This window comes from Ornithodoros turicata, chromosome 8 (assembly GCF_037126465.1).
Source record: "Ornithodoros turicata isolate Travis chromosome 8, ASM3712646v1, whole genome shotgun sequence".
Taxonomy (NCBI): Eukaryota; Metazoa; Arthropoda; class Arachnida; order Ixodida; family Argasidae; genus Ornithodoros; species Ornithodoros turicata.
The window spans coordinates 36,854,248-36,881,193 of record NC_088208.1 but is presented as its reverse complement, the minus strand read 5'-3'; the positions used below and the strand labels follow the sequence as shown (position 1 = coordinate 36,881,193).

At 48.3% G+C, this 26,946-nt stretch overlaps 3 protein-coding genes across 5 annotated transcripts; all 3 read right to left on the bottom strand.

Moving 5' to 3' along the window:
- Nucleotides 1-1,376: 1,376 nt before the first annotated feature.
- On the bottom strand, nucleotides 1,377-7,294 carry LOC135366227 (neprilysin-1-like). Of its 3 annotated transcripts, none has more exons than XM_064598897.1 (10): nucleotides 7,207-7,294; nucleotides 6,662-6,718; nucleotides 6,033-6,089; nucleotides 5,880-5,933; nucleotides 5,750-5,815; nucleotides 5,509-5,565; nucleotides 5,341-5,391; nucleotides 5,246-5,275; nucleotides 5,140-5,193; nucleotides 1,378-3,919 (listed from the first exon to the last, which is right to left on the bottom strand). In XM_064598897.1, exons 2-10 carry the CDS (start codon nucleotides 6,695-6,697, stop codon nucleotides 1,844-1,846), a joined length of 2,481 nt encoding a protein of 826 aa, XP_064454967.1. In that variant the 5' UTR covers nucleotides 6,698-6,718; nucleotides 7,207-7,294; the 3' UTR covers nucleotides 1,378-1,843. The 3 variants fall into 3 exon arrangements, with proteins under 3 accessions (XP_064454969.1, XP_064454967.1, XP_064454968.1); XM_064598898.1 differs by lacking the exon at nucleotides 7,207-7,294 and adding an exon at nucleotides 6,823-7,112; XM_064598899.1 differs by lacking the exon at nucleotides 6,033-6,089 and having other exon boundaries at nucleotides 1,377-3,919.
- An 854-nt stretch (nucleotides 7,295-8,148) lies between these two features.
- On the bottom strand, nucleotides 8,149-16,104 carry LOC135366226 (neprilysin-1-like). Its single transcript, XM_064598896.1, has 17 exons — nucleotides 16,046-16,104; nucleotides 15,892-15,989; nucleotides 14,824-14,889; nucleotides 14,556-14,618; nucleotides 14,420-14,473; nucleotides 14,277-14,336; nucleotides 14,113-14,160; nucleotides 13,965-14,030; nucleotides 12,632-12,685; nucleotides 12,469-12,531; nucleotides 12,339-12,389; nucleotides 12,236-12,274; nucleotides 12,118-12,180; nucleotides 11,986-12,027; nucleotides 11,580-11,636; nucleotides 10,954-11,013; nucleotides 8,149-10,383 (listed from the first exon to the last, which is right to left on the bottom strand). The coding sequence occupies exons 2-17, from the start codon at nucleotides 15,925-15,927 to the stop codon at nucleotides 8,179-8,181; spliced, it is 3,027 nt and encodes a 1,008-aa protein (XP_064454966.1). The 5' UTR covers nucleotides 15,928-15,989; nucleotides 16,046-16,104; the 3' UTR covers nucleotides 8,149-8,178.
- A 1,188-nt stretch (nucleotides 16,105-17,292) lies between these two features.
- Nucleotides 17,293-26,879, bottom strand: LOC135366225 (neprilysin-1-like). Its single transcript, XM_064598895.1, has 14 exons — nucleotides 26,729-26,879; nucleotides 25,692-25,745; nucleotides 25,562-25,627; nucleotides 25,277-25,339; nucleotides 25,133-25,186; nucleotides 24,984-25,049; nucleotides 23,396-23,449; nucleotides 23,229-23,291; nucleotides 23,097-23,147; nucleotides 22,997-23,032; nucleotides 22,878-22,940; nucleotides 22,737-22,787; nucleotides 21,984-22,037; nucleotides 17,293-19,732 (listed from the first exon to the last, which is right to left on the bottom strand). Exons 1-14 carry the CDS (start codon nucleotides 26,762-26,764, stop codon nucleotides 17,315-17,317), a joined length of 3,129 nt encoding a protein of 1,042 aa, XP_064454965.1. The 5' UTR covers nucleotides 26,765-26,879; the 3' UTR covers nucleotides 17,293-17,314.
- Between the last annotated feature and the right edge of the window lie 67 nt (nucleotides 26,880-26,946).

Genomic DNA, 26,946 nt, shown 5'->3' with positions numbered 1-26,946 from the left:
TACAAAATCTCGTTCTTTTTTGCGCGGTTGATGTTATGCAACGGGTGTGCTTATCAGCTTTGCGACAAATAGGCAGCTACTGCTGAGCTAAAGAGAGCGTGTAGTATTGCTGGTGGCGTGGAAGTTACTGAGGGAAGAAAGTTGTGATGAGCACTTCTCGCAACACAGCTTTATTACTATTATTGAATTTTTACCTTGAATTGCATCGTTGCAATGACAATGATGTAGGGACACCTTTCGCTATTTCTAAAGAACATTACGTACCACAAAAAGCTGACCGAACCTGAATTTGTGCAACCAGCTCGTGTGCCGCAGCGGGGTAGTGGTGGCGTTGAAGGCGACGCCGAGACTGAGATGTGACGCGGGTTGCAATCCTGGCACCCTGGATATTCCCCTGGGGGTTTAGGGAAACTTTCCAAACGAATGTCAGAACAGTTCCCCCCGAAGTCGGCCCAGTGCGTCCCCTACTCCTTGACTGCTGTCCTCTGTCCACGTCTGCGTTCCGCTTATAGCCACAACTGCTTCGCGGTGCTAACATGGAATTGCATATAAGTATAAGTATGTCGACTTGCCGCTATGGGATAATTTCTTACATCCCATCGAAGTGCGTTTCCAATCGTGCTTGAGTGATACTAATACCGCAAGTACTCGTATGTCGTCGTATGAGACGTCTTTCATACTTAGTCCTTATCGAATCGAAGTTATACTGCGTACAACGGAATAGTTCAATTACATACAGCATATCCAAACATCGCCACACCTGGTACATAAGTTGACGTTTCTTCCTTCTGAGTCAAGCCTTCTTATGTTCCTCTTGCTTTTCGTGCTGTCTCTCCCGACTGCTGTGTCAGCTAACCGTTTGTTGCCACCGCAGCATCCCTCCCAGCGCGTTGGTCGTGTCGTAATATCCATTGTCCGCCGCAATCATACATTGTAGAGGCGGTACTTTAATTGGCGTCAACTGCCGCCTAATGTGTCATTCGCTTGTAAGACACAGCGCGGAGTAATCAGGCCTTTTTCTCGCACAGAAACGAGCTTTTCAACGTTGCTGACGAAGCTTAACCTGAAATTCAGTTACTATTTTCACAAGGCGTCTTCGCGAAGGCGTTGTTGACGTTCAGTGCGTGTCTAGCGTCGTGCCTCGTTTTCACTCATTGCCGCTCCCCACGTCAAGTTACGGGAAGTTAGCGCAATCCTGGTAAAGCATATTTTATTCGTCACTTTCGGCAACCTTCAAGTGTCGGCAAGGAACAATGCCTCACAATCCTTGCAAGGCGTTTCGCAACGGTCTGCGACCTTCCGAGCAAGTGACCCAGTAAGGGGGATCATTCTCAGCTATGTCATTTCATGGCTAACGGTCCAATCGCGCCAAGTATTTCCAGTATTTTACTAAATATTTGCTCTTAGATGCAGGTGGAGATATGTCAGATCAAAATATGCTTTATACATAGTTTGGAGGGACCTCATAGGTGGCACATGTGCAATTCAATCAATTCCATTATCATTATCAAGTGTCATTAGGAGACTCGGTACGATGGTCTGTACAGCTTACATAAAAGGAGACTAGATAAAACGAGATAACACAAGATGTGCTGCTACATAGCGGCAGCAATAGGAGACGACCCAGGCGAAATTTCTAGACGGCTTATGGTTGGCGGTTGAGTGTCGGCAGCCGAATAAAACGGTTAACGGTCGATTAGCTAAAGAGGAACATACAGACAAGTTTCTTAGTGCCTATACTTAGCACGTTTCTGTATTTGCTTGAGATCATATCTATGCATATGGAGCGGCAGGACGAGGCCAGACACTATCGCATTGGTCGTGTCAGCGTTGCCAGATGCCGCTACCAGAACGTGCACTTTTTTGGCGGATTCATCGGAGATTTCGGGAGACACATGAACGTCCTTTGAAAATGGCCAGAGTTCATGAAAGGCAGGTTGCACCTTAACGGATGGGAAGAGTTACTCGGTCTTCCGCACCACAGGAGGCACCAGGACACGTAGAAGAGCTTATCGTTCGGACTGGCCCAAAATTTATCGCGGGAGGCTGCCTCGTACGCCCTGAGCAGAGAAGTGCTCCCCAAGACGTCCGCCAGGAGTTCGTCCATGTCGCCTGCCAGAGGTCTAGCACCTGGAGCAGACTGCGCAAGAACTTCTACGCAGGTCACGACGTCCCGATATTTCTGGCTACTTTGGGTTGAGAACCAGGATGACGACGCGCCTGTGCCGTCAAATTGAAGCCCCTGCTGGTCGTAACCTCGCATTATATAATGCGTCAGAAGACGTCCCAGAGCGCCGTAATTCACGTCAGGGGGGCCACGAAGTGTAAAGACGGGGCTGTACATGATGGCAGGTGGAACAGTCAGTAAGTTCTGTTCCACAGTATATTCCGCATTGGCCACGAATATTGGAGTCCGTATGTTATATATTTCATTGACGAAGTCCACATTGTTTTGGAAAGTATGGTTCCAATAATTCTTGGTCTTGAACGTTTCTACCTTGATGAAATCATCCACGAAAGAACCGTTTAAGTGCGGGAGATAACCGTAGAAAATTTCCACTTGTAGCGGCGTGCCCAGGTTTTCGTGAAAGCCGATCTTTCTCTTGAGCTGCGAGAGCTTCTGCTTAGCGACATTCCGTGAGCTGTCGTCCAACAACTTCGATTGTGTGAAAGACTCGTCGATGGCAGCGATGATCCCGTCCAGCATAGCTCCCACTTCGGCTACCCTCTCTTGGGTGATCCCGTTGAAGAGCACTGAAGGGCCCACGGTTTGAGGCAGCATCGCGTGCACCAAACCAAGACAGTACTTTTCGATGTCTTTGACTGTCCCGTTTGTCGCCTTTTCCGCAACTGTGAACAGTGTGTCTGCCGTCCTCCAAGCGATGTACCTCATTACAGCTTCCTTGTTGGCCTCCACAGCGAAAGCCTCTCGAAAAGTCATCAGGTCCCGGTCGTGAATGTTGACGTATGTCTTAACGTCGATAAGACGCGAATCGCTGTAGCGAGAAAGTATGCGTGACCAGTGGTCACTGAGTTGGGAGTCAGCTCCTGGAAGTGTCGAAAGCAGAATTCGTTTCTGAGTCCCGAGGGCGCCGGAATTCTCAATGCCATATACAAATTCTACGTATTTTATGGTCTCAAGCACGTAGGTTCGTTCGAAGGGTCGACGAAATATGTTTTGGAGTACATGGCGTCCAATATACTCCACTTGATCTTCCTCCGTTTTTCTGCTGTTCCATATCACTTGCTGTTCCTCAATCTCGGACCTCTTCTCGACGACGACATCATATCCGGTGCCATTGCGGACGGCAGAGAAGTTGAACCAAAGGGCAATGTCGAACTGTAGCGCAAACTTCATGGTGATTTCCAAAGGGTCAAATAGCATGCTACTTGTGAAATCTATGCCGTTTTGCTCTAGAAAGCGAGTTATACCATCGACGTTGTTGTTCTTCGCGTTCTTCACATCGAGGCAGTGCTGATAAAAGGCCGCACTTTTCTGAAACACATTTTCGCCTCGTTCAGGTACGTGTGTCTTCATGGCTCTCACGATATCAGTGGCGATATCGTTTTCCAGTATCTTTAGAGTCCCTCCTTGAACAAAGTCGTACGTAGCAGCATACCTTCTGTCCGCTTCGCCGCACACAAAAGCATAAAAGTCCTGGCAGGGATCTTTTGCCTTGTCCAAATAAGTGTCCAGGAGCATTTTCACCAGCCTGCAATCGTTCGAGTGGCAGGACTCAATTCCCGTATCCCACTTTGGGGTGGTTCCAGGTCCAGCCATGCCGAGTGCTGACCCTCGAACGTTGTTCTTGATGATCAGGTACGTTCCAACTGATGCCAAGACTACGACGACGACGACTACGGCCGCTCCTAGCGCAATGTATGCTCCCGGGCGGAGTCGTGTATCCTCTGAGGACTCCTGGAAGACATGATATATGTTTGAGCTGGTGTCACTTGATTGGATGACGACAGGTGCGGGCGGCCAATAGGAGGCATTTGACATCTGTGACCTTACGGTTAGGAAAAAGCAGCACGACACGTTCTAGCGCACCGTCAGAATCCCAGCAGAAAACACTTTTATCGAAGACGACATGAGGCTACACTGGGGTCCATAATTAATATGGTTGCGCGTAGTATCCTACGAAGGGGTGTACAGCGAAGTCCCACCCATACTAATGACAGCACCATTCCAGCGGGCACATCGGTACTTCTTGCTCCTATGCACAGATCCCGACAAAACTTCACGGAACACTGGAGTGGCGTATACCTTCGTCGGACAGACACCCTTGCGGAAAACGTGGGAAAATATACGCTTACAGAGGGGTGACTGGGTATTCCATGCGCCTTTCAGTAAGTGCGTCTCCCCCCCGTCCGAGGCGAGGGTGTCGCTCCGATCAAGGAATACGCCGCTCTGCTGTTCTAGAAGCCTTTGTCGGGACCTGTACTTTTCGAGTACATTGATATGCGCTTCGCTTTGGAGGATTGCCGTGGTGTACATTGCCTTCTGAGCGTATTTCGGTACATTGCATTTGCACAATGAAAGCCATAAGCCAGTGCCAGTGTCAGAGGAGGGCAAACGTAGCGCACGGTAGGTGCTGCTATCGTGCAAAGTACGCTGAACGTAATCGAATAGAAAAGGGTAAGCCTCGGATTGTTTCTCACAGATCTCTGCACTGAATCTTAATTTTCTCAGCGATTATTGCTTATAAACTGACTCGAGGAGTAACAGCTAGCCTATTCACGTCGTCTGCTCCACAGTGCACGAATCGTTGCACGGACGTCGGAAAGGTGAACCATTTTCGCGCACTTGTTATGCGCCATCGCTGCACTGTTTCCAATAGAATGGTTCGAGAAGTATACAGGGCAGTTTTCCCGACGATATACACAACTGAACTAAACGCGCGTCGAAAGGCAGGGTATTTGGAAACAGTACATGTTCAAAAAGCAAGCAGCAAGGGACAGCGACAGGAACCACACAAAGCAACTGCAGTTGGTTCGCGTGGTTCTGTCCTAGTCCCTTGCTGCTATACCTTTTTTTCATATGTAAGCGTTACACTACGCCGTGCTACACAACCTACCATGTTCGCTTGTGAGTATTGTAGAATCAATTACACAGCAATCGAGTCATTTGACACTCACATTTTCAATAGCAGTAGCCCTCGACGCAGCTCCCTTTAACTTCGATGGCGAACGCTGAAAGCGTAAAGTATTGCAATATCTTAAGCGGGCTAATACGGGGCCCTACCTGTTCCGACTTGTCCTTTGATTTTGGCCCCTAGGGAAAGAAGGAAAATTATGCATCCGGGTGACACCGTTTCAAACTGTATCGATGGCGACTACCTTATGAGGCGATTCGGCTGACTCTACTGGTTTTTTGTCGACATTTGGTTTCTGAAAAGAATATTACGCTGTCTGATACAACATAGGAAAGCATGGGTCTGGCAATTTGACTTCATATTGTGGAGAGCCATATGTACTGGAATATTAAACTGCTTCATGAAGAAGTACCTTATAGGCAAGCGAAGCCGCCAATTCCGATGCCCTGTCTTTTGTCTTCAACTTCGGCTGCGGATACGTAACAAAGACGCGTGAGACCAGTACTAATGTCGTTAGGAAATATGCTTAGCAGTCGGATAAAGCAGAACAATTTTGAGCCTAATTGCGGCGTGAGTGTGGCTTATTTTTTTAGAAACTTGTACGGTTTACGGTAACACGCAAAGCCCGGCGAACAGTTTGCTTTTCACCGCACCTTTTCGCCACGTGGCATGTCAGCTGGCTCTGCTGTCTTGTCCTTCAATGACGTCTTTGATTGTAACTGCACAAGCGGATAAAAGGGCTCTGTCAGCGAAGGCCGGTCACAGAGGCGCGGGCCGCTATACCTGTTCATGCGAAGCCGCTGAACGGGAAATGCTATCCTTGGTTCTTGATATCCGCTGTGAAAAGAACGTTAGTCTATGGTTAAGACGCAACAGAGGCGGCGTCTGGGCTCGTGACACTGATCTGAACAATCAAGGAATATCTCGTGACGTTACCTTTTCCTCAAGATGAGATGAACCTGGTTCGGTCGACCGCTCCTTGGACATTGAGCGCTGCACGTTAAGCGTGATGTTAGGCGCAAAAATAAATGAACGCGTTTGCGATAAAGGTACTACACGGTCAGCCTTCAGGTACATCTTATTAGCTGTGGAATCGGTATCACCGTTACTAATCGTGCCTCCTTTCCTGTACCACTGATCCCCATCTACAGAGCAGGAGGCTGGCTACACATGACCCCACTCTCCACAACTTGTGGAGATTTTTCATGTTTGCGTTGTCCGGACGGGCTGCTTAATACGCAGGTCGTCGTGTAAGTTAGCGTTTCCACAACTGTGCGTCGCGAACCCCAGGGCGTGACAGACTTAGCGGGGGACGCGAGGCGCCGCGCCTACAACAACAGGAACGTTAGAATGCTCGCACGTTACGAGCCATGAATGAATGAAGCATTTCTGAATATCAGAGCATAAGTGCTTGAGAAACAGCAATCCTTAAAGTAGTAATTCCAGGACGCGGAGGTCAGCTTAGCTGAAGCAGAAGCGTGCATGCCGTCTAGAAGCCATAGCGGCCACTGCCGAACTGCACCATGTAAAAAAGAAAAAAGAAGAAAAGTCTTGAATTCAAATACCTTTTTGGTATCCTGTGAAGTAGTGGTGGTCTCCATGGAACATCGGATGTCTCCGAGCTGTAAATGTCGTGTGCCGCTTAAGTACCATAGCATTAAGTAGTACGAGAGAGACAACCACCGAGATTATAGATAACATATGAACAGAGGAACTGTGTGATTACCTTCGGTTTCGGACATCGAATAAACTTCGGTAGCCGAAATCAACTGAACTCAGCCTGTGAAGCGGCTCATTAAAGATCCACTTACAATTACTCGTTACTACAACAATCTATCAACTAAAGGGACAGCCTCAGAAGAAACTTAATGGAGCCCACTTCTTATTCCTATTATTTCTTCGTATTCCTAGCTTTCCTGGAAGTTTCCTGTGCCAACAAAGTGGGATGTACTATTACAGGGATGAAGCGCAACAGACTTCGCCTGCCGCTGTTGAAGCACACACTAGGGGATCTGAACCGAATAGGGCAGGTCGAGATTCCTATTTTCATCAAGCAGAGACAATTTCAAATCAGTCTGAATCTGAGATAACTCGTTTCAAACCGTCTTACCTTCGCTTAACTGCGTCAATAGCCGTCGACAGCTGTACAGGGAAGGATTGCACGTGACGCGCGCTCACGTTTGATGCTTCGGTCACCGCTTGAATGATGTCTCTGCTCATGGTTCTTGCCTTGTCGCTTGGTTGACTTGAATACAATGCGCTGGTAATACTGTTGATGGCCACCTTGCTCCTTCGCTTACAACCGAAAAGGTGGTAATCAAAAATTGAAAACCGGTAGTTGTAACAAAACTTGAGACGTTGATTCTCAAATAATTGATTTATTTTTTTTGATGCAGCACATGACTATAGTTTGTATAAGACCAACAGTGCTGTGTGCACCTAATCATACACACCTGAGCGCGCAGACAGCGCCCACGGCGATGCGCCCACCCCACCACCTCAGTTCACGCACGTGTACTTTTTAAATACGGCGTTTCTTCCGCCATGTCGTACTGCGCGCAAGTAATAAATCCTAGCTGTTGCCTAGACAGATGCCTGCTACCAATTCGTATCTCATAGTACAGAGTTTTTGCATCGTACGCTGTCGCCTATGGAACTCCTATGCACTCTTGTTAGGCGCAAAGGGGATAGCGTGCGATGCACTAATTATCTGCGATCTGTTTTGTAGGGGACACGTTGTGCCATGTGCTGCACGTGTTCATTGTACGAACCCAAGCAGCTCAATGTACTGAAAGTCGAGTGCAATAGGGGTGGACGGTATGTGTCTTTTCAATGTGTTTCACGAGTATGTTCAAGGCCTTCAACCTATACCCGTCCACCCCTACCGCACTCTCAGTACATTGTGCTGCCTGGGAAAGAACTGGGGATCTGAGATGAGGTATACCACGGAGTGGTGATTTTAGGCAACAGTGTCCCCAACAGTACAATGTTCTTTTGCCATATACGGTAACCATTGTGAACGAAAACAGGACAGCGACGACAAACATTCCTAAGATATATATGTATTTCCTCATAAGTGCACCTAGATCTTGCACTTCTGTGGCGGATTCATTGGAGAATTATGGGGACACGCGAACGTGTCCCTGAAATGGTCAGAATTCATCAAAGGCAGATTGCACCGAAGATCGTCCGAGGGAACAAAGGGCGCGCTTCGTCTTCCGCACCACAGGAGACACCAGGACACGTAAAACAGCTTATCGCTGGAGCCCTTAGCTTTCTTGTACGCATTCAGGAGAGGAATATTCCCCAAGACGTCCGCAAGTTCTTCGTTCCTGCTCGTTGCCTTATACCTCTCACCAGGTGCGACCTGGGCACTACGAGAAACGCACTCAATAAAATCCTCGTAGCGCCGACTACTTTCGCGGGAGAACCACGAAGACGGGGCTCCTGTGCCGTCGAAATGAATCCCCTCCTCGTCGTAGCCCCGCATTATGTAATGAGCCATAAGACGTCCCAGAGCGCCGTAGTTCACATCGGGAGGTCCTCCAAGTGCAAAGAGCGGGCTGTACATCATGGCAGGTGGTATAGTCAGCAGGTTCATCTCTGCAGTATATTTCGCGTTGGCTTCGAACACCGGAACCTGGGCGCTGTAAAGGTTGTTAATAAAGTCGACATCGCTGCGGAAAATGTGATACCAGTAAGTCGTCGTTAGGAATCGTTTTACTTTGATGAAATCATCGATGAAAGGCCCGGTCAGATCTGGAAGATCACGGTAGTGATCTCTAACTTTTTCCTGTGTGTCGAACTTTGAATGGTGGTAGCCAATATTGCTCTTCAGCAAAGACAGCTTCTTCCGGGCATCATTTCGTGTGTTGTCGTCAAATACTGTCGACTGCGCGAAGGAACCGTCGACGGCGTCTACGATCTCGCGCAACATAGTCTTCACAGCGTTCACTCTCTGTTCGTTCACTGTCTTGAAAAGCACAGAAGGGCCTATTGTATAAGGCAGCATCGACTGTACAAAGGCCAGACAGTGGTCTTCGATGTCCCTCGGTGTATCCTTCGCCACCGCTTGGGCGCCAGTTGTGTACAGTGTGTCGGCAGTTCTCCAAGCGATGTACCTCCTCACTGCGTCCGTATTGTTTTCAACGGTGAAGGCTGATCTAAAAAGCTTCTGGTCGCCATCGTGAACCTTTACGTAGACATTGCCTGGGAGACGTTGATTACTGTACCGAGAAAGGATCGTAGTCCATTGTCTAGTGAGGGCGGAGTTAACGTCATCGTCTAGAAGTGTCGAGAGAGGAATCCTCTTTTGTGCTCCGAGACGCGTGAATATACCTGTGTTGTATACAAGTTCTATGGCCTGTACCAAGTCTCTGACGTAGATTGCATCGAGCCGTCGCCCAAAGATATTTCTGAGGACTACTTGTCCCGCATAATCCGCTTTCTCAATGTCAGATCCCCTACTAGACCATACAAATCTCTCCTGCAAAAGTCCAGAATACCTCTCGACGACGACGTCATACTCGCTACCGATCCGTTCCGCAGAAAAGTTGTACCAAAGCTGGATACCCAACTCGAAGGCGAATTTAACAGTCACGTCCAAGGCGTCGAATGACATATCTTCTTTGAAAGTCATACCATGTTCTTCGAGCAAGAGTTTCATGCGATCGAAGTTGCTGTCCACCGCCATCTTTACATCGCGGCAGTGTTGGAAGAAGGCCGCACTTTTCTGAATGACGGTCTGACCCTGAAGAGGTACGGGACTCCTGATTTCTTTTCCGATTTCGGTAGAGATATTGTGTTCGAGTACCTTCAGTGTCCCGCCTTGCACTGTGTCATACATAGTAGCATAATTTCTTTCAGCTTCGCTACAAACAAAGGCATAGAAGTCCTGGCAGGGTTCTCTTCCCTTGTCCAAGGAAGCGTCCATGAGCATTTTGACCTCCCTACAGTCGTTCGAGTTGCAGAGCTCGATCTCCGTGTCCCACTTCACAGTGGGTCTAGGTGTGGTGGTTGGGCCCGTCGACGTCGGAGGGGGAGAAACAGGAGAGGGAGGCGGTGGAAGGTAGTTCGGTTTCGTTGTTGATAGATCGCCAGCTGCAGTTTCGCCTGCAGGAGTCATAATGCCGGGGCCTGGAACAGATTCTGTGGCACCGGGTTTCGTATCGTGCATGTTTTGCTTGATGACCCAGTACAACCCGAACGCCGCCAGGATTAAAATGACAACCAAGGCTGCTCCTATAGCAACGTACACCACAGGTGGCAGTCCGTTGTCCGATGGCTCCTGAGGAGAGAAATACACCTATGTATGGTACTACGATTACAGTATCTGAACTAGGAATATCAACGAGCTATAATGGAACAAACAAATGATTCATTCCTTTGATCTGGGCAGCAACAATAACAAAAAAAAAAAAGCTACAACGCCAGAGCACCTTCCATTGCTCTACAATAGCAACAGACCATACGGACCAAGGACACAACAGGAAACGAAGCCAAGATAATAGAAGGATGTGCTCCCAGATGCTGGAATACGTAAAGAGAGGTGGTTTTGCATAAAAGCTGGAATCCGTGCTACATTATCGCATGTCGTTATGCTATAATAGAATTATGACGGGTTCCTTCAAAGCACCTGACAAGCTATAATTGCATTGCTGTAGTGCAGCAGCTGTCGACTGTGACACGCCCAGCGAACGCCAACGGTTTAGCCACTGTGAACCAAGTTTGCGCAATCGTGGCAGTAAGCAGCGTAGCACTTTCGAAAATCATTCAACCATTTTCCAGTATTGGTGAGTGTTTCGCTGGCTTTACATTATTTTGCAGCAAAGTCTGTACGGACCAGCAATTCCCTTACCTTCGCTTCCCGAGGCACGGGTACACTGTCTCCAACTCTTTCGGTCCTCATTTTGGGACCCTGGAAAAGCAAAGTATAGTACAGTGTTTATAGAACCGAAAAATGGTGTTCGGATCGGAGGTTTTAATATTACAACATCGAATGAATCGTGCACATTCGCAATTTTGGTAATGTGGGCCTCCCCAGCAGAGAACTTTGGGACCGGACGAACCACTCAGGTTTACGCGGCGGCGGCGGTGCCTCAGGAGGTGTAAGCCGCTCACCTAGACATCAGAGCTCGAGCATAGACGACCTGCGCCTCCACGTCAACGATAACGTTTCGCCGTTGGGCAAAGCGCGCTGGTGCCCACCTGTCGACCTTATCAGCCTTTTCTGACGCGTTTTTCCTGCTTCTTGCCCACCGCAGCAAAATATAACATCGAATCGGTCTTCTTGCTGCGTCATAGGTTTGTAACCAGAGGGACGTCTATACACTGATACCATGAGCCCAGAGGCTACCGCCTTTACCGCATTCCGAGTCACGCACGCTTTCATTGGTTCCGGTGGGTACGGGAACTTAATAAATAAACCACGCTCGTAACTGTAGATTGTTCGAACACCTTTTTGCACGTAATTCATTACGCTACCTTTTTCTTAGGAGCTGGGGCTGTGGAGTCACTGGCCGCAGTGGTGACTTCTGACTCCTAAAAAAACAAAGTCATTTACTCCCAGAAGTTCGCAAGTTGCAGAGGCACGGATGCATGTTGCAGAAGCAAGACTGGAAGCTTCACGTTCATGTTCGCGGACTAAGACTACAACCAAAAGCTCAGGTGTCACAGTTGAATCATTAAGGAACTACAAAAAGGTACTCGTACTACGCGCAGAACATCACGCAACATCACGCCAGGCATCTTCCCCAGTGACGCAGTCACGGGAGAGGTCACATGCTTAACGGGAACCAACAGGAGTGGCCGATGCTCTCACTCCCCATGTTTGCCGCCAGAGCACCGGCTTCCAGAATGTCCTATAACGTTTGCGGTACATCCAGCTTACCTTGGCTACAGCAGTTGATTCCTGCGTTGTTACGTCCGAAGGCTGAAAAGAAATAGGCCGATGTGATGACTTTTATCTCCCATTAAACACATACGATGAATGTACCACGTTCTTTTGTATCTGTCACTATACCTTTTCGACAACAGCCGCAGCCATCGGTGCTGCAGCCGCCACCTTGTGCTTCGGTTTCGTACGCTGGAATAAATCAGAAACCTTTGTCAGAATCTAGCATATTAAAACGTGAGAATACCTTTTCGTCACGATCCAACTTGTCCTTTGATTTTGATTCCTAAAGAACGAAGAATAAGGCACAGGCATAAGTCATTCATCCAAACAATGTTTAAGGCCAGTACCTTTTCATCGCGACGCGACGGAGCAGGGTCGGTTGTCTTCTTTTTCTTTGGCTGGTTGAAGATATAAATTTGCATTCCCAGATGTAAGCATTACAACGAAATAACGTTCATATGGGACGTGAGCCTCTACCTTTTCAATGGGCGGGGAATCTGCAGACTCTGCTGTCTCGTTGATAGTCTTCTGCTTAGATTTCTACAGAGGGGGGGGGGGTGGATAGAGGATGTCTGGCATGTTTGGGATCACACGAATCTTGTCGATTTCATTAAGTGGAAAGCTAGAAGTACTGCAGTACCTTATCGTGCGAAGCCGCTGATTCCGACGACTTGGCCTTTTTCTTCGACTTCGGCTGTTCAACGAAAAAGGACTCGTGAGACTACTAACCAGGGGGAGGGGAGGGGGGTTAAATCCTGTCAGTGTAGCGATAACTTGATGCGACGAGAAAAATAGTCGAAACGCAGCACCGTGTGCAGCGTGTCCAATAGGTGCGTTCCGAATACTACTCATCTCGCAGCATCAAGTTATCTCTACACCGAACGTTTTAGACACTCGCGCGCCCAAGGAGCGCTGCAGGGAAACTCGGTCGCAGCGAAACAGGGCAGATCTTGCGATCTCACATAGTGGTCCTTATCGTTATATTTAAAGTTCGCGCGCTCCAACGCTGCTTTGATTGGCTCGCGCAAGAACTCGTGGCGAATCAGTACAGCTACGGACTAAATCTCGTGTCTTCAGGATCCTACCAAAGTTACTGATACCTTTTCTCACTTTACATTCCTGCAGAATATTTTGGAATATTTTGACGTCATGTTAGGCTCCGACGGAGCACCCAGCTCTCGTCTGACAACGTTGCTTCCCTTCGCGCTCACTTTTTGCACTCCGTCAGCGGAGCCCCACGTGACATATCATCCGACCGCTGCGACCTTCGAGAAAACAAAGGAGGGAGAAGATATCTTTCCCATTATCCTCTCTTGCGATCAACGTCAAGTGGCTTCACCACGCGACCCTCCCCGGACCCTGGCGTCGTTGCTAGGAGACTAGTGCCCTCTCCAAAACATGAGATCATTGCAATTTGTGGACTTATGCTTACGTCACCCGCTCCTCGCGTCATCGAAACTTGTGGAGGCTCAGCAAACTGTACTGCGTTCGTAAACAGATTGAAATTTCAGGTATAGAATCCTTGATGATCCTTTTCATGGACTGAATAAAATAAACACTGTTTTCAGGGCCCGGAGTGGCACGTTACCGTCAAGTTGAAGATCAGACCCGTTGGTTATTCCGTACTGTTCCATAAACACATGGCTCCGCTGTGATTCGTCACGAGCTCCCGAGCGATGATCAACCGTATTGTCACGTGCCGTCACCTGACGTTCCTAGCGAGACTGGTCCTGTATGTGCATGAGGGCATCGCGAATTTCTACCAGGCAAACTAGGGAGTTACGTATCCTAGCGTACCGACTAACCTTCCGTATCTGAGGGACTGCTTCCACGGGGACTACGGTTCCAGAGGAGGCAATACGTTGAACGTATATAAGGGGGCATGGTTTGGGATTTGGTTTGGGACAAGTTTCCCTCGCACTATATTCAAAGATTCTGCAACGTGCGAACCAACAGATGACATCGCGCTGTACCTTTTCCTCGGTTGACAGATCAGCTGACTCTCCTGTCGTGTCCTTCAATGATGCCTTTGATTTCGGCTGTATACAGAGACGGATTGCTTTGTAAGTCTGGACCCAGCACATGGATGTGACACACAACAGCACTCTGAGAGGGTAGTACCTTTACAGCCGTTGAATCGGAAGTCCTGTCCTTGGTTTTCGATTTCGACTGAAAAAAAAGGGGGTGGGGGCATGTCACAAGTAAGACGTTCATGCCGGAGTTCAATGACGCCTCCTCAGAACCTTCAAGAAATTGCCGCGCCAACTGTTTACTTCTCCCTGTACCTTTTCTTTCTGCGGCAGGTCCGCTGACTCTGCTGTCGTGTCCTTCAATGATGATTTTGACTGTACAAACAGACGGATTGCTTTGTCAGAGAAGGCCTATAGGGCACAGATGTGACACCCATAGCCCTCTCGGAAGGTATTACCTTTCCTTGTGAAGCCTCTGAATTGGGAGCCTTGGACTTAGTTTTCGATTTCGGCTGAGGGAAAAAAAAGTGGTTATGTCACACGAGAGACGTCTCTTCCAAAGCTCCATAACGGCTTCTTATGTCGCGCAAATACCTTTTCATCAAGATCACTAGCACCTGATTCGGTCACCCGCTCCCTGGACTTTGACTTGGAGCGCTGCAAAGACAGTGAAGCGAAAGCTATCATTGACCAACACGCGAAAGACTCCGGTTGCGGAATACGAACCGCTTTCAGAAGTGCAGTTGTTTGGAGACGCACTTCAGTTAAGGGTAACACATTATTGCGAGGGAGGCGGCCCTCACAAAGCCTAACAAAACCTCCTACCCGCAACGCACGAGAAATAGCTTATTTCTCATCGTACCTTTCCCGGAGGTGGCAGGTCCGCCGACTCCGATGTCTTGTCCTTCAATGATGCCTTTGATTTTGACTGCACAAAACACGCGGAATTGCATTGTCAGCAAAGGAGGTGTGCATGGACGCAAATATGAGATATTCTGTAAATTTCTGCCTTTTCGTGCGCGCGAGATCTCTGTATCGGGAGTCCCGTCCTTCGTTTTTGATTTATGCTGGGAGAAACTATGCTTTGTTACCAATGACAACAGGTGCAATGTCTCTACAAAGATTTCACGACAGATGGCACTGATCTCAATAATAGAGAATCTTCCGCGCTGGTATTTTTTCTTCGGGACTAAAAGCATCTGACACGGTTGTCCGCTCTTTCGACTTTTACCTCTTGTGGTGCAAGTAATACTGCAACGTTAGACAGGACACCGTTCTTTTTATATATATATTTTTTCTGCATTGGATAAACATGTCGTTTACACCTCTTCGTAGTGTGTAGAAGGGGTAAATACATCGATTTACGATGTTACAATGATATGATGTCGAAACCACAACCTTCCAAAGGGTTTACCTTGAGCAAGGTATCACAAATGCACTGCACTACTTGCACCTTCCCAGGATAATCCAGGAGAAGCAGGCCCTTGCTTAAGGGCTAAGTGTAGAGGGGTCCCAGGTTGCCTGTGGACCAACACATCGTGAACTACCAGCCCATTTGCAGTGATACACATCTGAAGTGAAGTGGTGCCAGGGACAGGCTACATCTAATATTTCTCGAATAAATCGTATATTCATAGGTGCATGACCTGCGCTTCGGCTCCAATCCTTCGAGACTCGACGACGTAGCGGCGTAACACTACGCCCACCTAACAGGTCCTCCACCTTGTTCAGAGAGGGCTCCCCAACAGCACCGAATATCCTGTGGATGTACGAATAATGTCCTAACGAATTCGTACGTCCGCTGGATGTCCTCAGAATATCCATCGGATGCACGAATCCTTTAGGACACTATTCGTACATGCAGAGGATATTTGGTGTTGTTGGGGCTGTGTCACACCCGTCTGAAATGCTGCGTTTAAAATTTCCGTACCTTTTTTGTGGGCTCCGTCGAAGTAGTCTCTTCCATTGTGCGCCAGGTGTTTCAGAACTGTAAAATGTAGTTATGGTGGCACTTCTCCTCCGTTCGAACTGTTCGAAGAAACACCGTTCTTAAATGGCGGTACAGCGTGCCAGACCGTTACTACCGTTGCTTAAGACGAATGCATGCGATGCACGCTCTTCTTCTCTTCTTCTTCGCGCTCGCTTCAGGCAGGCAGGCAGGCTCAGGTAGTTCACCATAGTTCAGGCAGGCCTGTAGCTCTCAGCCAGATGGCGTTGTCATCAGTGGGCGACAGCGCCGCCTGTGGAAGAAAATTGAAATTTAGTGAAATTGATTAGTGAAATAGTGAATTGAGGATGAGTTTTAGTGAATCGTTTTCGGTCGAACCGTTTGGTAACGGTTCCACGGAGGTCCAATCAGAAGTGGTAGTGATTCAGAATGGAGTCCTCTGATTGGGCAGCGGCGAAACAGTTCGTGTACCGTTCGGCGTTCGAGAACCGTTTGAATGAAAACGATTCCCAAGAACTACCTGGTTTACACTCAAGAGCGTTTCGGTAGCGCCAGTTGCTGGTCCGACGAACAGACTGTCTCTCACTTTACCTTTCCGTCCAGACTTGCCGTCCGGCGGCCCCTTAGGGGAGGCGCTCCTGGCGGCTGTCCCTCTCGCTCCCCTCGAATCACATTTGATAATCAGTGACGTTAAAATGCCCCTACGGTACCAGCCAAACTCGCTTTTAAATTCCATATTTATTCTTCCATGGGAAGTAATGTGCGCCGGCGTTGCCGTCCAGTTCACACCCATGTTTCTCTGAATGTGCGTTTGCGCGCGCTTTGTCGCACATGTCAATTCCCCCCCCCCCCCCTCTAAACGTGATTTTATTGTTTCCTGTTCTAAAGATTTGTTGCAAAGCGGGTCAGAATATAACTTTGTAGCGGTATAGTTTGCGTACCAATCCTACTATAATTTCTACTCTTTCAGAAGCGAACTAGTCATCTCGTCGTGAATTACTCGAATAATATCTGCCGAAGTTTGTTAACGATATCATTCGAGATAATTTTTGGCTCTAGGAGCGTGCTATGGGTGTGTAGACCTCCACTAGGATATGAATTAAACTAAAAGGTATACTATTTCTAGCACTGCGCGTAATGTGAAAGTGACTGCAGTTGTTCGCCGCACCGTACAGCGGCACGCAAAATGTTAAGAAACTCTGACCATTAATCTCAGTTCCACAAACATTTCCCGCAATTCGCATCTCATACTATCTTACCTGTGTATCTCCTACAGTAATGCAGTAATATTTTCCATGTACGATGTTCTTTTACCACGGTACCCATTCTGGACTAAACCAGACAAGACGAAAAAGCGAAGACAAACATGCTTATAGTGCATCTATATATTTCCTGGTGAGTGCTCCTACCAGAACTTACACTTCTGTGCCGGATTCATTGGCGAATCATAGGGACACAAGAATGTGTCCCTGAAATGGTCAGAATTCATCAAAGGCAGATTGCACCGAAGATCATCCGACTCAATACCAGGCAACGTCCGTCTGCCGCACCAGAGGAGACACCAGGACACGTAAAACATCTTAGCACTCGAACCCTTAGCTTTCTTGTAAGCGTTCAGGAGAGAAACACTTCCTAGGACGTCCGCGAGTTTTTCATCCCTGCTCGTTACTGAATACCTATTACCAGGTGCGGTCAATGCCATACCTTCTATGCAGGAAATGACAGCTTCATAGCTAATCACATTTGCTTTGGGGAACCAGGACGACGGGGCTCCTGTGCCATCGAATCTAAGCCCGTGCAGATCGTAGCCCCGCATTATGTAATGAGCCATAAGACGTCCCAGAGCGCCGTAGTTCACGTCAGTAGGTCCTCCAAGGGCAAAGAGCGGGCTGTACATCATGGCAGGTGGTATAGTCAGCAGGTTCATCTCAGCTGTATATTTCGCGTTGGCTTCGAACAGTGGAATCTGGGCGCCGTAAAGGTTGTTAATAAAGTCGACATCGTTGCCGAAAACGTGATCCCAGTAAGTCGTCGTCAGGAATCGTTTCACTTTGATGAAATCATGGATGAAAGATCCGGTCAAATCTGGAAGATTGCGGTAGTAGTCTCTAACTTTATCTGGTGTATCGAACCTTGAATTATAGCCAATATTCATCTTCAACAGAGACAGCTTGCGTCTGGCAGTATCCCGTGTGTTGTTAAAAAACGTGAACCGCGTGAAGGAATCGTCGATGGCAGCGACGATATCGTTTAGCATATTCTTCACGGCGTTTACTCTCTGTTGGTTTACGGCCTTGAAAAGCACAGAAGAGCCTATTGTATGTGGCAGCATCGACAGTACCAAGCCCAGACAGTGGTCTTCGATCTCCCTCGCTGTATCCTTCTCCATCGCTTGAGCACCAGTTTGGAACAGTGTGTCGGCAGTTCTCCAAGCGATGTAGCTCCTCATGGCGTTCGTATTGTTCGCTTCAGCGAACACTACTCGAAAGGTGTTGCGAACGCGTTCATGAATCTTTACGTAGGTATTACCTGGAAGATGTTGATTACTGTAGTGAGAAAGGATTGCAGTCCATTGTCTAGTCAGGCCAGAGTTAATGTCATCGTCCAGAAGTGTCGAGAGAGGAATCCGTTTCTGTGCTCCGAGTCGCTTGTTCCTCACTGTCTCGTATACAAATTCCACGCCTTTTATCACGTCATAGATGTAGATTGAATCGAAGCGTCGGACAAATATATTGTTCAGCATTTTGTGTCCATACTGCGCTTTATCAAGGTAAGTCCCCCTGCTATTCAACGTAAATTCCTCCCGCGAAATTCCGGACTGCTCCTCGACGACGATGTCATATCCCGTACCGACCCGTTCCGCAGTAAAGTTGAACCAAATAGGAATATCGAACTCGAAGGCCAATTTAACTGTCATGTCCAAGGGGTCGAATGACATCGTACTCTCTTCGAAAGTGATACCATGTTGTTCTAGGAAGTATTTTATGCCATTGAAGTTGCTACCGATCGCGTTCTCCACGTCGCTGCAGTGTTGGAAGAATGCCACACTTTTCTGAGACACGGTTTGGCCTTGGAACGGTGCGGGAGTATAAAGTTCTCTTCTGATGTCGGTAGAAATATTGTGTTCGAGTACCTTCAGTGTCCCACCTTGCACGGTGTCATACATAGCAGCATAGTTTCTTTCAGCTTCGCTACAAACAAAGGCATAGAAGTCCTGGCAGGGTTCTCGTGTCTTGTCCAAGGAATTGACCATGAGCATTTTGACCTCCCTGCAGTCGTTCGAGTTGCAGGACTCGATCTCTGTGTCCCACTTCACAGTGGGTCTAGGTGTGGTTGTTGGGCCCGTCGGTCTCGGAGGGGGAGGAGGCGGAGGGGGAGGCGGAGGCGGAGGGGGAGGCGGTGGCGGAAGAGGAGGGGGAGGCGGTGGTGGAGGAGGGAAAGGTGGAGGCGGAGGAGGAGGAGGAGGTGGTAAAGGTGGAGGTGGAGGACGGGGAGGCGGTGGCGGCGGAGCGGGTGGACGCGGAGAAGGAGGGGGAGGCAGAGGAGGAGGAGGCGGTGGAGGGGGACGGGAAGGAGGTGGGGGAGGAGGAGGGGGAGCTGGAGCGTGGGTGACTGGTTTCGTTGTTGATCGATCGCCTGTGGTTTCGCCTGGCGGGGTCATAATGCCGGGGCCTGGAACAGATTCTGTGGCACCTGGTTTTGTACCGTGCACGTTTCGCTTGATGACCCAGTACAACCCGAACAACGCCAGGAGTAAAATGACAACCAAGGCTGCTCCTATAGCACCGTACACCACAGGTGGCAGTCCTTTGTCCGATGGCTCCTGGGGAGAGAAATATACGTTTGTAGAGCGCTACGATTTCAGCCGGGCACAGTCATTCGTTGGTCATGGGCAATGTTACTGGACACATTTCTACTCAGTTTGTTACCAATCCTGTGCAGCCACGTGAGATAAACTGCGAAACGGGCCTATGGTTCTACGAAGGAAGCGAGGCAAGCCGTGTAATTGCGTGGAGTACGTATACGACACTTTTGGGGCGCGTGCAGATTGAATAGTGCTATCGGTATCACAAGGTAAATGTTGTCATACATTCTTTCGTTGAAAAGAACGCTCGGACAAATGAAAAGCAGCACAACTGTTGTTTATGGTATCCGAGTTTGGCATATATCATAGAAATCTTAAGGAGTATGCTATAGAAGGAAACCTCCGAAACTGGGACACAGGGGCGAGGGGACCGCCATTTTGAATCAGCCAGCGTTGTCGCAGCAGCACGCTCTTCCGCCGCTAAACTTAGCGGGTAGCATAGCGCAATTAATAGCCCCCCTCCAACACTAATTAGAAAACAACCCATCTTCCTCCCTTTGACCTTAGAAAACAAGACCTGTGCTCAAATATGAAACACAAACGGAAAGCATACACTAAACATAACGCAAAGAAGGTTTTTGGAACCGTAAGAGACAGCAGTAATCCATTACTGAAACCCTCAGATTGGGAAAAAACGCAGACACGAAGGAACACGAACGGACAGGGACGCCACCTGGGGACGCCGTCACCACGTTAGTCCACATGATAATTCGGGGATTTACGTCGCGAGACAACTGCAATCATTCTTCCACAGGATGCCCACACTGCCACCGCCGTTGCTTCGACTACCCTTGGCTACGAGCCTGGATAGGAGCGGAATGTGACAAAATCCGTAGCCAACGGAAGCAGTGGAGCAATCGTTGCCAACTAGTTTTCGGAATCTCGCCTGCTTTCACGGGCTAAAAATACGCGACCTTCCCTCGGCTGATTCAATATGGCTGCCCCCGGGCGCCTACATTGAGAGAGCGACCAGCCCCGTTCAAGTCCTTTGCCCGTCTCAGATCCTCCTTGCCACCTTTCTTTCTAGGCGTATACACGGTGTTTCACGAAAATTCCCGAACTGAATAATTCGAAAACTGCGCCATCTATCGGGAAACTTTTTTTTTCGGTTAGCATCCTTGATGCGCCCGCCACAAACTGGCCGTCGAGTTTCTCATTTGCATGCGGCCGTTAATTAAATAAACATCTGGGCATTTTTTTGTTTTACATCGCCGGGCTGTGGTACTTGTGCCGTAGCAATGGTCACAGTGATTTATCCAGACCCCTCTAACACCCCCCAAATCTTCAGTCAGCTTGTGGCCGGCAAATCAAGGATGCCAACCGAAAAAAAGTTTCCCCGATAGGTGGCGCCGTTTTCGAATTATTCACGCGGCGGATTTGCGCAAAACACATGGTATCTCAGCATCTGATATGGTGCTGAGCTCGTGTTGCGTGTTGTTACGTTATGCCCTTGATTGTGTTGAGCCCAAGCTCTGGCTCCGTCTTCATGCGTCCCAGTTTGGTTCACCGTGGAAACATGGGCCACCCCATAGCAGAAAAACTTGTCACCGAACGAAACATTGCGGTTTACAGTTTGAACGTCTGTATAAGCCATTAAGGCGGACTCACGCGGTCTAGTTAACGTTCACTTCCGGAGAGGGTTGGCTGCACCGACCCAAAATTGCTTTCTTCGCTTTGCCTTTCTCGCGCGTTCTAAGGAAGTAATTTCACAAACTCTGAAATTTCTCAAAATTTTGTTTTATGTGCCCATGACCAGCGGTAGCTAATCGGCGCCAGCGTGCAGAACATGCTAGCAAACGACAAAGCCATTATTTTTATTCTCACGGATCTGGAAAACTGCAGTAACGTTGTCGAATTTGTTGTTTGCAATCAATTCCCAGACTGCAACTCTAGGGAATGAGATCATGTTGGCCCAAATATCACGTGGCGGCCGAGCAGAGAGAAGCGATTTTGTTGCACCTCGCATAGACTACGTATCGAAAACTTGAGAAAAAAATCGCAAAAAATCAGTAGATCGCGTCTAGCCTTCAAAAATGTGTCATTCCCTAGATGAACTCCAGCAGAACATGCCTGTGCTGGATTCGTATAGAAATTTAGCGAAGTTTACGGGAACCCTGCGAACAAAAATTCCCCATAGACTCTCTTAAGAAGTGAGTCCGCCTTAACCTAGGCAGTAGCTATGGATTTTTCACGCAGTTCATTACGGTACCTTTTTCTTAGGAACCGGGGGTACGTCACTGGCCGCTGTAGTGACTTCCGATGCCTAAAAACAAAAACACAAAATACACTTACACATGAATCGATCTGTACAATACTAGTAACTATCCGAAGTTTACAGTTGGAAGAAGACAGCTAGCGGTGCCATAGCGGTTAGGTTGATCGCTTGCCACGCCGAGGCTGGGTGAAGACGCAGGTTGCAATCCCCGCATCGGCTGTGCTGTCTGAGGTTTTCCCTAGATTTTCCGGCAGACTTTCCAGAAAAAATGCCCGCACAGTTCCCCCTGAAGTCGGCACTAGAACGCATATTAACCCCCCTCCCCCTGTCCTCCATTCCTTCCTGCTGCCCTCTCTGCATCTGTCCAGGTCAGTACACCTCTCATAGCCACAGTTGCTTCGCGGCGCTAACACGCAGAAAAAAGCTTGCAGACGCAACACTGAAAGCTTCACATTCACGCTCGCGCACTAAGACTAGTACGACGAGAGGATCAGTAGTCGCGATCGAATAATTAAAGTAACTGCAGTAAGTATCACACAAGGTGCTACAGGGACTACTTCGCCCACAAGTTATGCCGGCTCAAGTGATTTTTATTTTTTATCAATGTGAACCCGCATTCCATGTTTTACGGCAAAGGGGGCAACCGCGGTAGAGGTCACGTGCTCAACGAGAACCAATAGGAATGGCCGATGCTCCCCATGTTTGTGCGGTAGAGCACCGGTTTCCAGAATGGTACATCCAGTTTACCTTTGCTGTAGACACCACCGCAGTTGATTCCTGCGTTGTTACGTCCGCAGGCTGGAAAGAAATAGGCCGATGTGAGGACTTTTATCTCCGATTAAACACATACGATGATTGTACCACGTTCTTTTGTATCTGCCACTATACCTTTTCGACAGCAGCCGCAGCCATCGGTGCTGCTGCAGCCACCTTGTGCTTTGGTTTCGTTGGCTGAAAGCAATCAGAAACCGTTGTCTGAATCTACGCATATTAAAACGGGACGTTACCTGTTTCTCACGTTCCAACTTCTTTGATTTCGATTCCTAAAGAACGAATAATATGGCGCAGGCATAAGTCATTCATCCGAACAATGTTTAAGGCCATTACCTTTTCATCGCGAAGCGACAAAGCAGGGTCGGTTGTCTTCTTTTTCTTTGACTGGTTGAAGATATAAAGTTGCATTCCCAGATGTAAGCATTACAACGAAATAATGTTCATATATAGGACGTGAGCCTCTACCTTTTCAACGGGCGGGGAATCTGCAGACTGTGCTGTCTCGTCGGTAGTCTTTTGCTTTGATTTCTACAGAGGGGGGATAGAGGATATCTGGTATCACATCTGGCGTGTTTGGGATAACAAGAATACTGCTGATTTCTCTTAGTGAAGAGCTAGAAGGACTGCAGTACCTTGTCCTGCGAAATCGCTGATTCCGACGACTTGGCCTTTTTCTTCGACTTCGGCTGTTCAACGAAACGACAGTAAACAACATGAAGTAAACAACAACGAAACCAACGAAACAAGTCCATGTAGTTATCGTACTGTAACTACTAACCAGCGCAAGTTTTAAAAGGTCGCGGGCCTAAGCTGCGCTTCAGCGAAACGTGCACTCTTAAAAAAAGGGTGTACTTTAACTCCTTTTTTGCCACATATATGACACCCTTTTGGAGAGTACAATTCCGCTCAAAAGGGTGTCTCCTCACCCCCCCCAAGGAGTGGCATAACACCTTTCTCCCCACTGGAGAGTAATATTACTCCCCGGCAGGGAGAAGGTGTTATGCTACTCCCTTGAGGGAGTGAGGAGACACCCTTTTGAGCGTAATTGTACTCTCCAAAAGAGTGTTATATATGTGGCAAGGAAATGAGTTAAAGTACACCCTTTTTTTAAGAGTGTGGGTTCGATGCTAGACTCTTTACCGCGCGCTAAACGCGTAGCTTCCCTGTGATTCTTCACGAGCTCCCTAACAAGGATCAATCGTGTCTTTTCTTCGAAATGCCGGCCTACTGGAACGGTTTTCCCGTGCCATCGCGTTATGTTCTGAGCGCACACAGTTGAACTGATGCTCAGTTCAGCACCAAACCGCAATGAGCTGCACCTGGGGCGGACGAAGGGGAACTAGCCGTGTACGGTATCGCTCGTAAAGTTTCGGGCAGGAAAGTGGGGTGTGCAAGCGTAGGGGCTCCAGACCACGTCCACATACCATCGGCTTTCCTCGATTTAAGCCTTGCTGCAGAGCCGACGCCCTAGGCGTGTCACATTATGCGTCATGCTGTTAAACAGAACTTCATCACATAGCACACTCCTAGCCAACCATCATTCCGAAAGATATCATTCTGTGTCCTGACTTGTTCAAAATAGGGGGGCGGGGCCTATCTGGGACAAGCATAATGTGTCTCAGATAGGCGCCTCCTCCCATTTTCAACAAATCAATGCACAGAATGATATCATTCGGAATGATATGGTTGGCTAGGAGCGTGCATTGTGGTGAAGGTCAGTTTTAAGAGGGCAGGAGCTAGACTAAGGAGGCTCAGCGAGGTTTGGTTTTTATGGTTCTGTATGCACTGTGTTGGGCAAAAATTCATGGAACACGCTCCGGCGCATTCCTTCCTCAGGGTGAAACGCTAGCACCGAATGGGACAGTACTGACTAACAAGCATGTGCATAGGTAACCCAGTCACCTGTTTGCAAGTCCGTAAGGTACCATTCGCTGCTAGCGTCTCACTCGGAGGAAGGTCTGCGTCAGAGCGTGTTCCTTGAACTTTTGTCCATCACTGTACAGGAGGACGGGATGAATTTCTGCTGGGCAAACCACGGAACTGAACCTGTAGGACTCTGTTTGTAGATTTGAGGAACTTCCACGGGGATGGCTCTTCCAGAGCAGGACCTGGCACGTCACAACATATGTGGCATATGTCTTTGAAAATTTGACAAGTTTCGCACGCACTACATTCAAAGATTCTTCAAAATGCTAAAGAGCAGATAATTTCCCCCAGTACCTTTTCCTCAGTTGGCAGATCTGCTGACTCTGCTGTCGTGTCCTTCAATGATGTCTTTGATTTTGACTGTACAAAGAGACGGATTGCTTTCTCAGTGGAGGCCAGTAAGGCACAGATATGACACCCATAGCCCTTTCGGAAGATATTACCTTTCCTTGTGAAGCCGCTGAATCGGGAGCTTTGGACTTCGTTTTCGATTTCGGCTGAGAGAAAAAAAAACGTAGTTATGTCACAAGTGAGATGGTCCCTGCAAGAGCTGCATGACGGCCTCTCATGATTTGTCACTCCAATACCTTTTCACCAGGATCACTAGCGCCTGATTCGGTCACCCGCTCCTTGGACTTTGACTTTGAGCGCTGCAAGGATTATCTCAGTGTTAGGCACAGATAGTGAAGTGAAAGCAGTCATTGGCCGAGACGAAGACTGCGGACACGGACCGCGAACTGCTTTCGCAGGAGTGAGGTCGTTTGGCAATGCATATCAGTTAAGGGACAATACTGCGAGGGAGGTGGCCCTCACAAAGCCTAACGAAGTCTTCTACCCGCAACGCGCGAAAAATAGCTTATTCCTCATCGTACCTTTCCGTGAGGCGGCAGATCAGCAGATTCCGATGTCTTGTCCTTCAATGATGCCTTTGATTTTGACTGCAGACGGAATTGCATTGTCACCAAAGGTCGTGTGCTTGGACACAAATATGTGATATTCTACCTTTTCGCGCAGAACCTCAGTATCGGAAGTCCTGTCCTTGGTTTTTGATCTAGGCTGGAAGGAAACAATACTTTGCGACTAGTGGCAATAGGTGCAGCCTCTCTGCAAAAATTTCACGACAGAAGGCACTGGTCGCAATAACAGAGAATCTTCCGCGCTAGTATACTCTTTCCTCAGGACTAGAAGTATCTGGCTCGGGGATCCGCTTTTTCGACTTTGACTTCTTGGGCTGCAAGTAATATTGAAATGTTCGACACGACACTTTTCCTTTTTGTTTTTTCAGCATTGGGTAACAGTTTCGTCCGCACCTCTTCCTAGGTTTGTGGAAGCGATAAAAATACATCGATTGACGATGTCATGTCACAGCAATAACCTCCCAAAGAGTTTACCCCGAGCAATTTATGACAAACGTACCGTACCGATACCACATCCTTAAGATCCTTCTCATCACTGCTTGCACCTTAGGGGCGAACGCATCGTGAACTATACCTAGAGCCCTTTTGCAGTGAAAGGCTGTTCTATCGGAGCCCTAACGAACACGTCCGCAATCCATCGTTCCTCATCGTCATCACCATTATTCCTCGAATAAATGGTACATTACGCTTTGAGTCTAATGCTTTTCGACTTTATGACTTAGCTGCGTAGCAACACGCCCACCTTACACTCTTAAAAATGAACTTCACCGCATAGCACGCTCCTAGCCAACCATCATCTCGAATGATATCGTTATATGCCTTGATTTGTTGAAAACGGGAGGCGTACGCCTCTTTTGTGACACTTATGCTGTTCATAATTGTCACAAAAAAATGGCTTCCGTTTTCAACAAATCAGGGTTGATGGTTGGCTAGCAGCGTGCTGTGCAGAGAAGTTCATTTCTAAGATTGTAGAAGTACATGGTGGGTGCGGATAAAGTAGCCCCACAACGCCATACGTGCATGAGTGTGGGACTACTTTATCTGCACCCACCCTGTACTTCGCCTTGTTCACAGAGGTATCTGTCACGCATGTCTGAAATATTACGTCTCGAATTCCCGTACCTTTTTCTTGGGCGGCGTAGAAGTAGTCTCTTCCATTGTGCGCCAGGTGTTTCAGGACTGTAAACTTTCATGGATTCTTCCCGTCTGGACCGTGGCGGTGCCAGACCGTTACTAGTGCGACCTAATCCTCGGGAGGAATGCACGCGATGCAGACTTTACTTCTTCTCCCTCATGCTTCAGGCGGGGTACCACAGCTTCATCGTTGATAGTGGTGATAG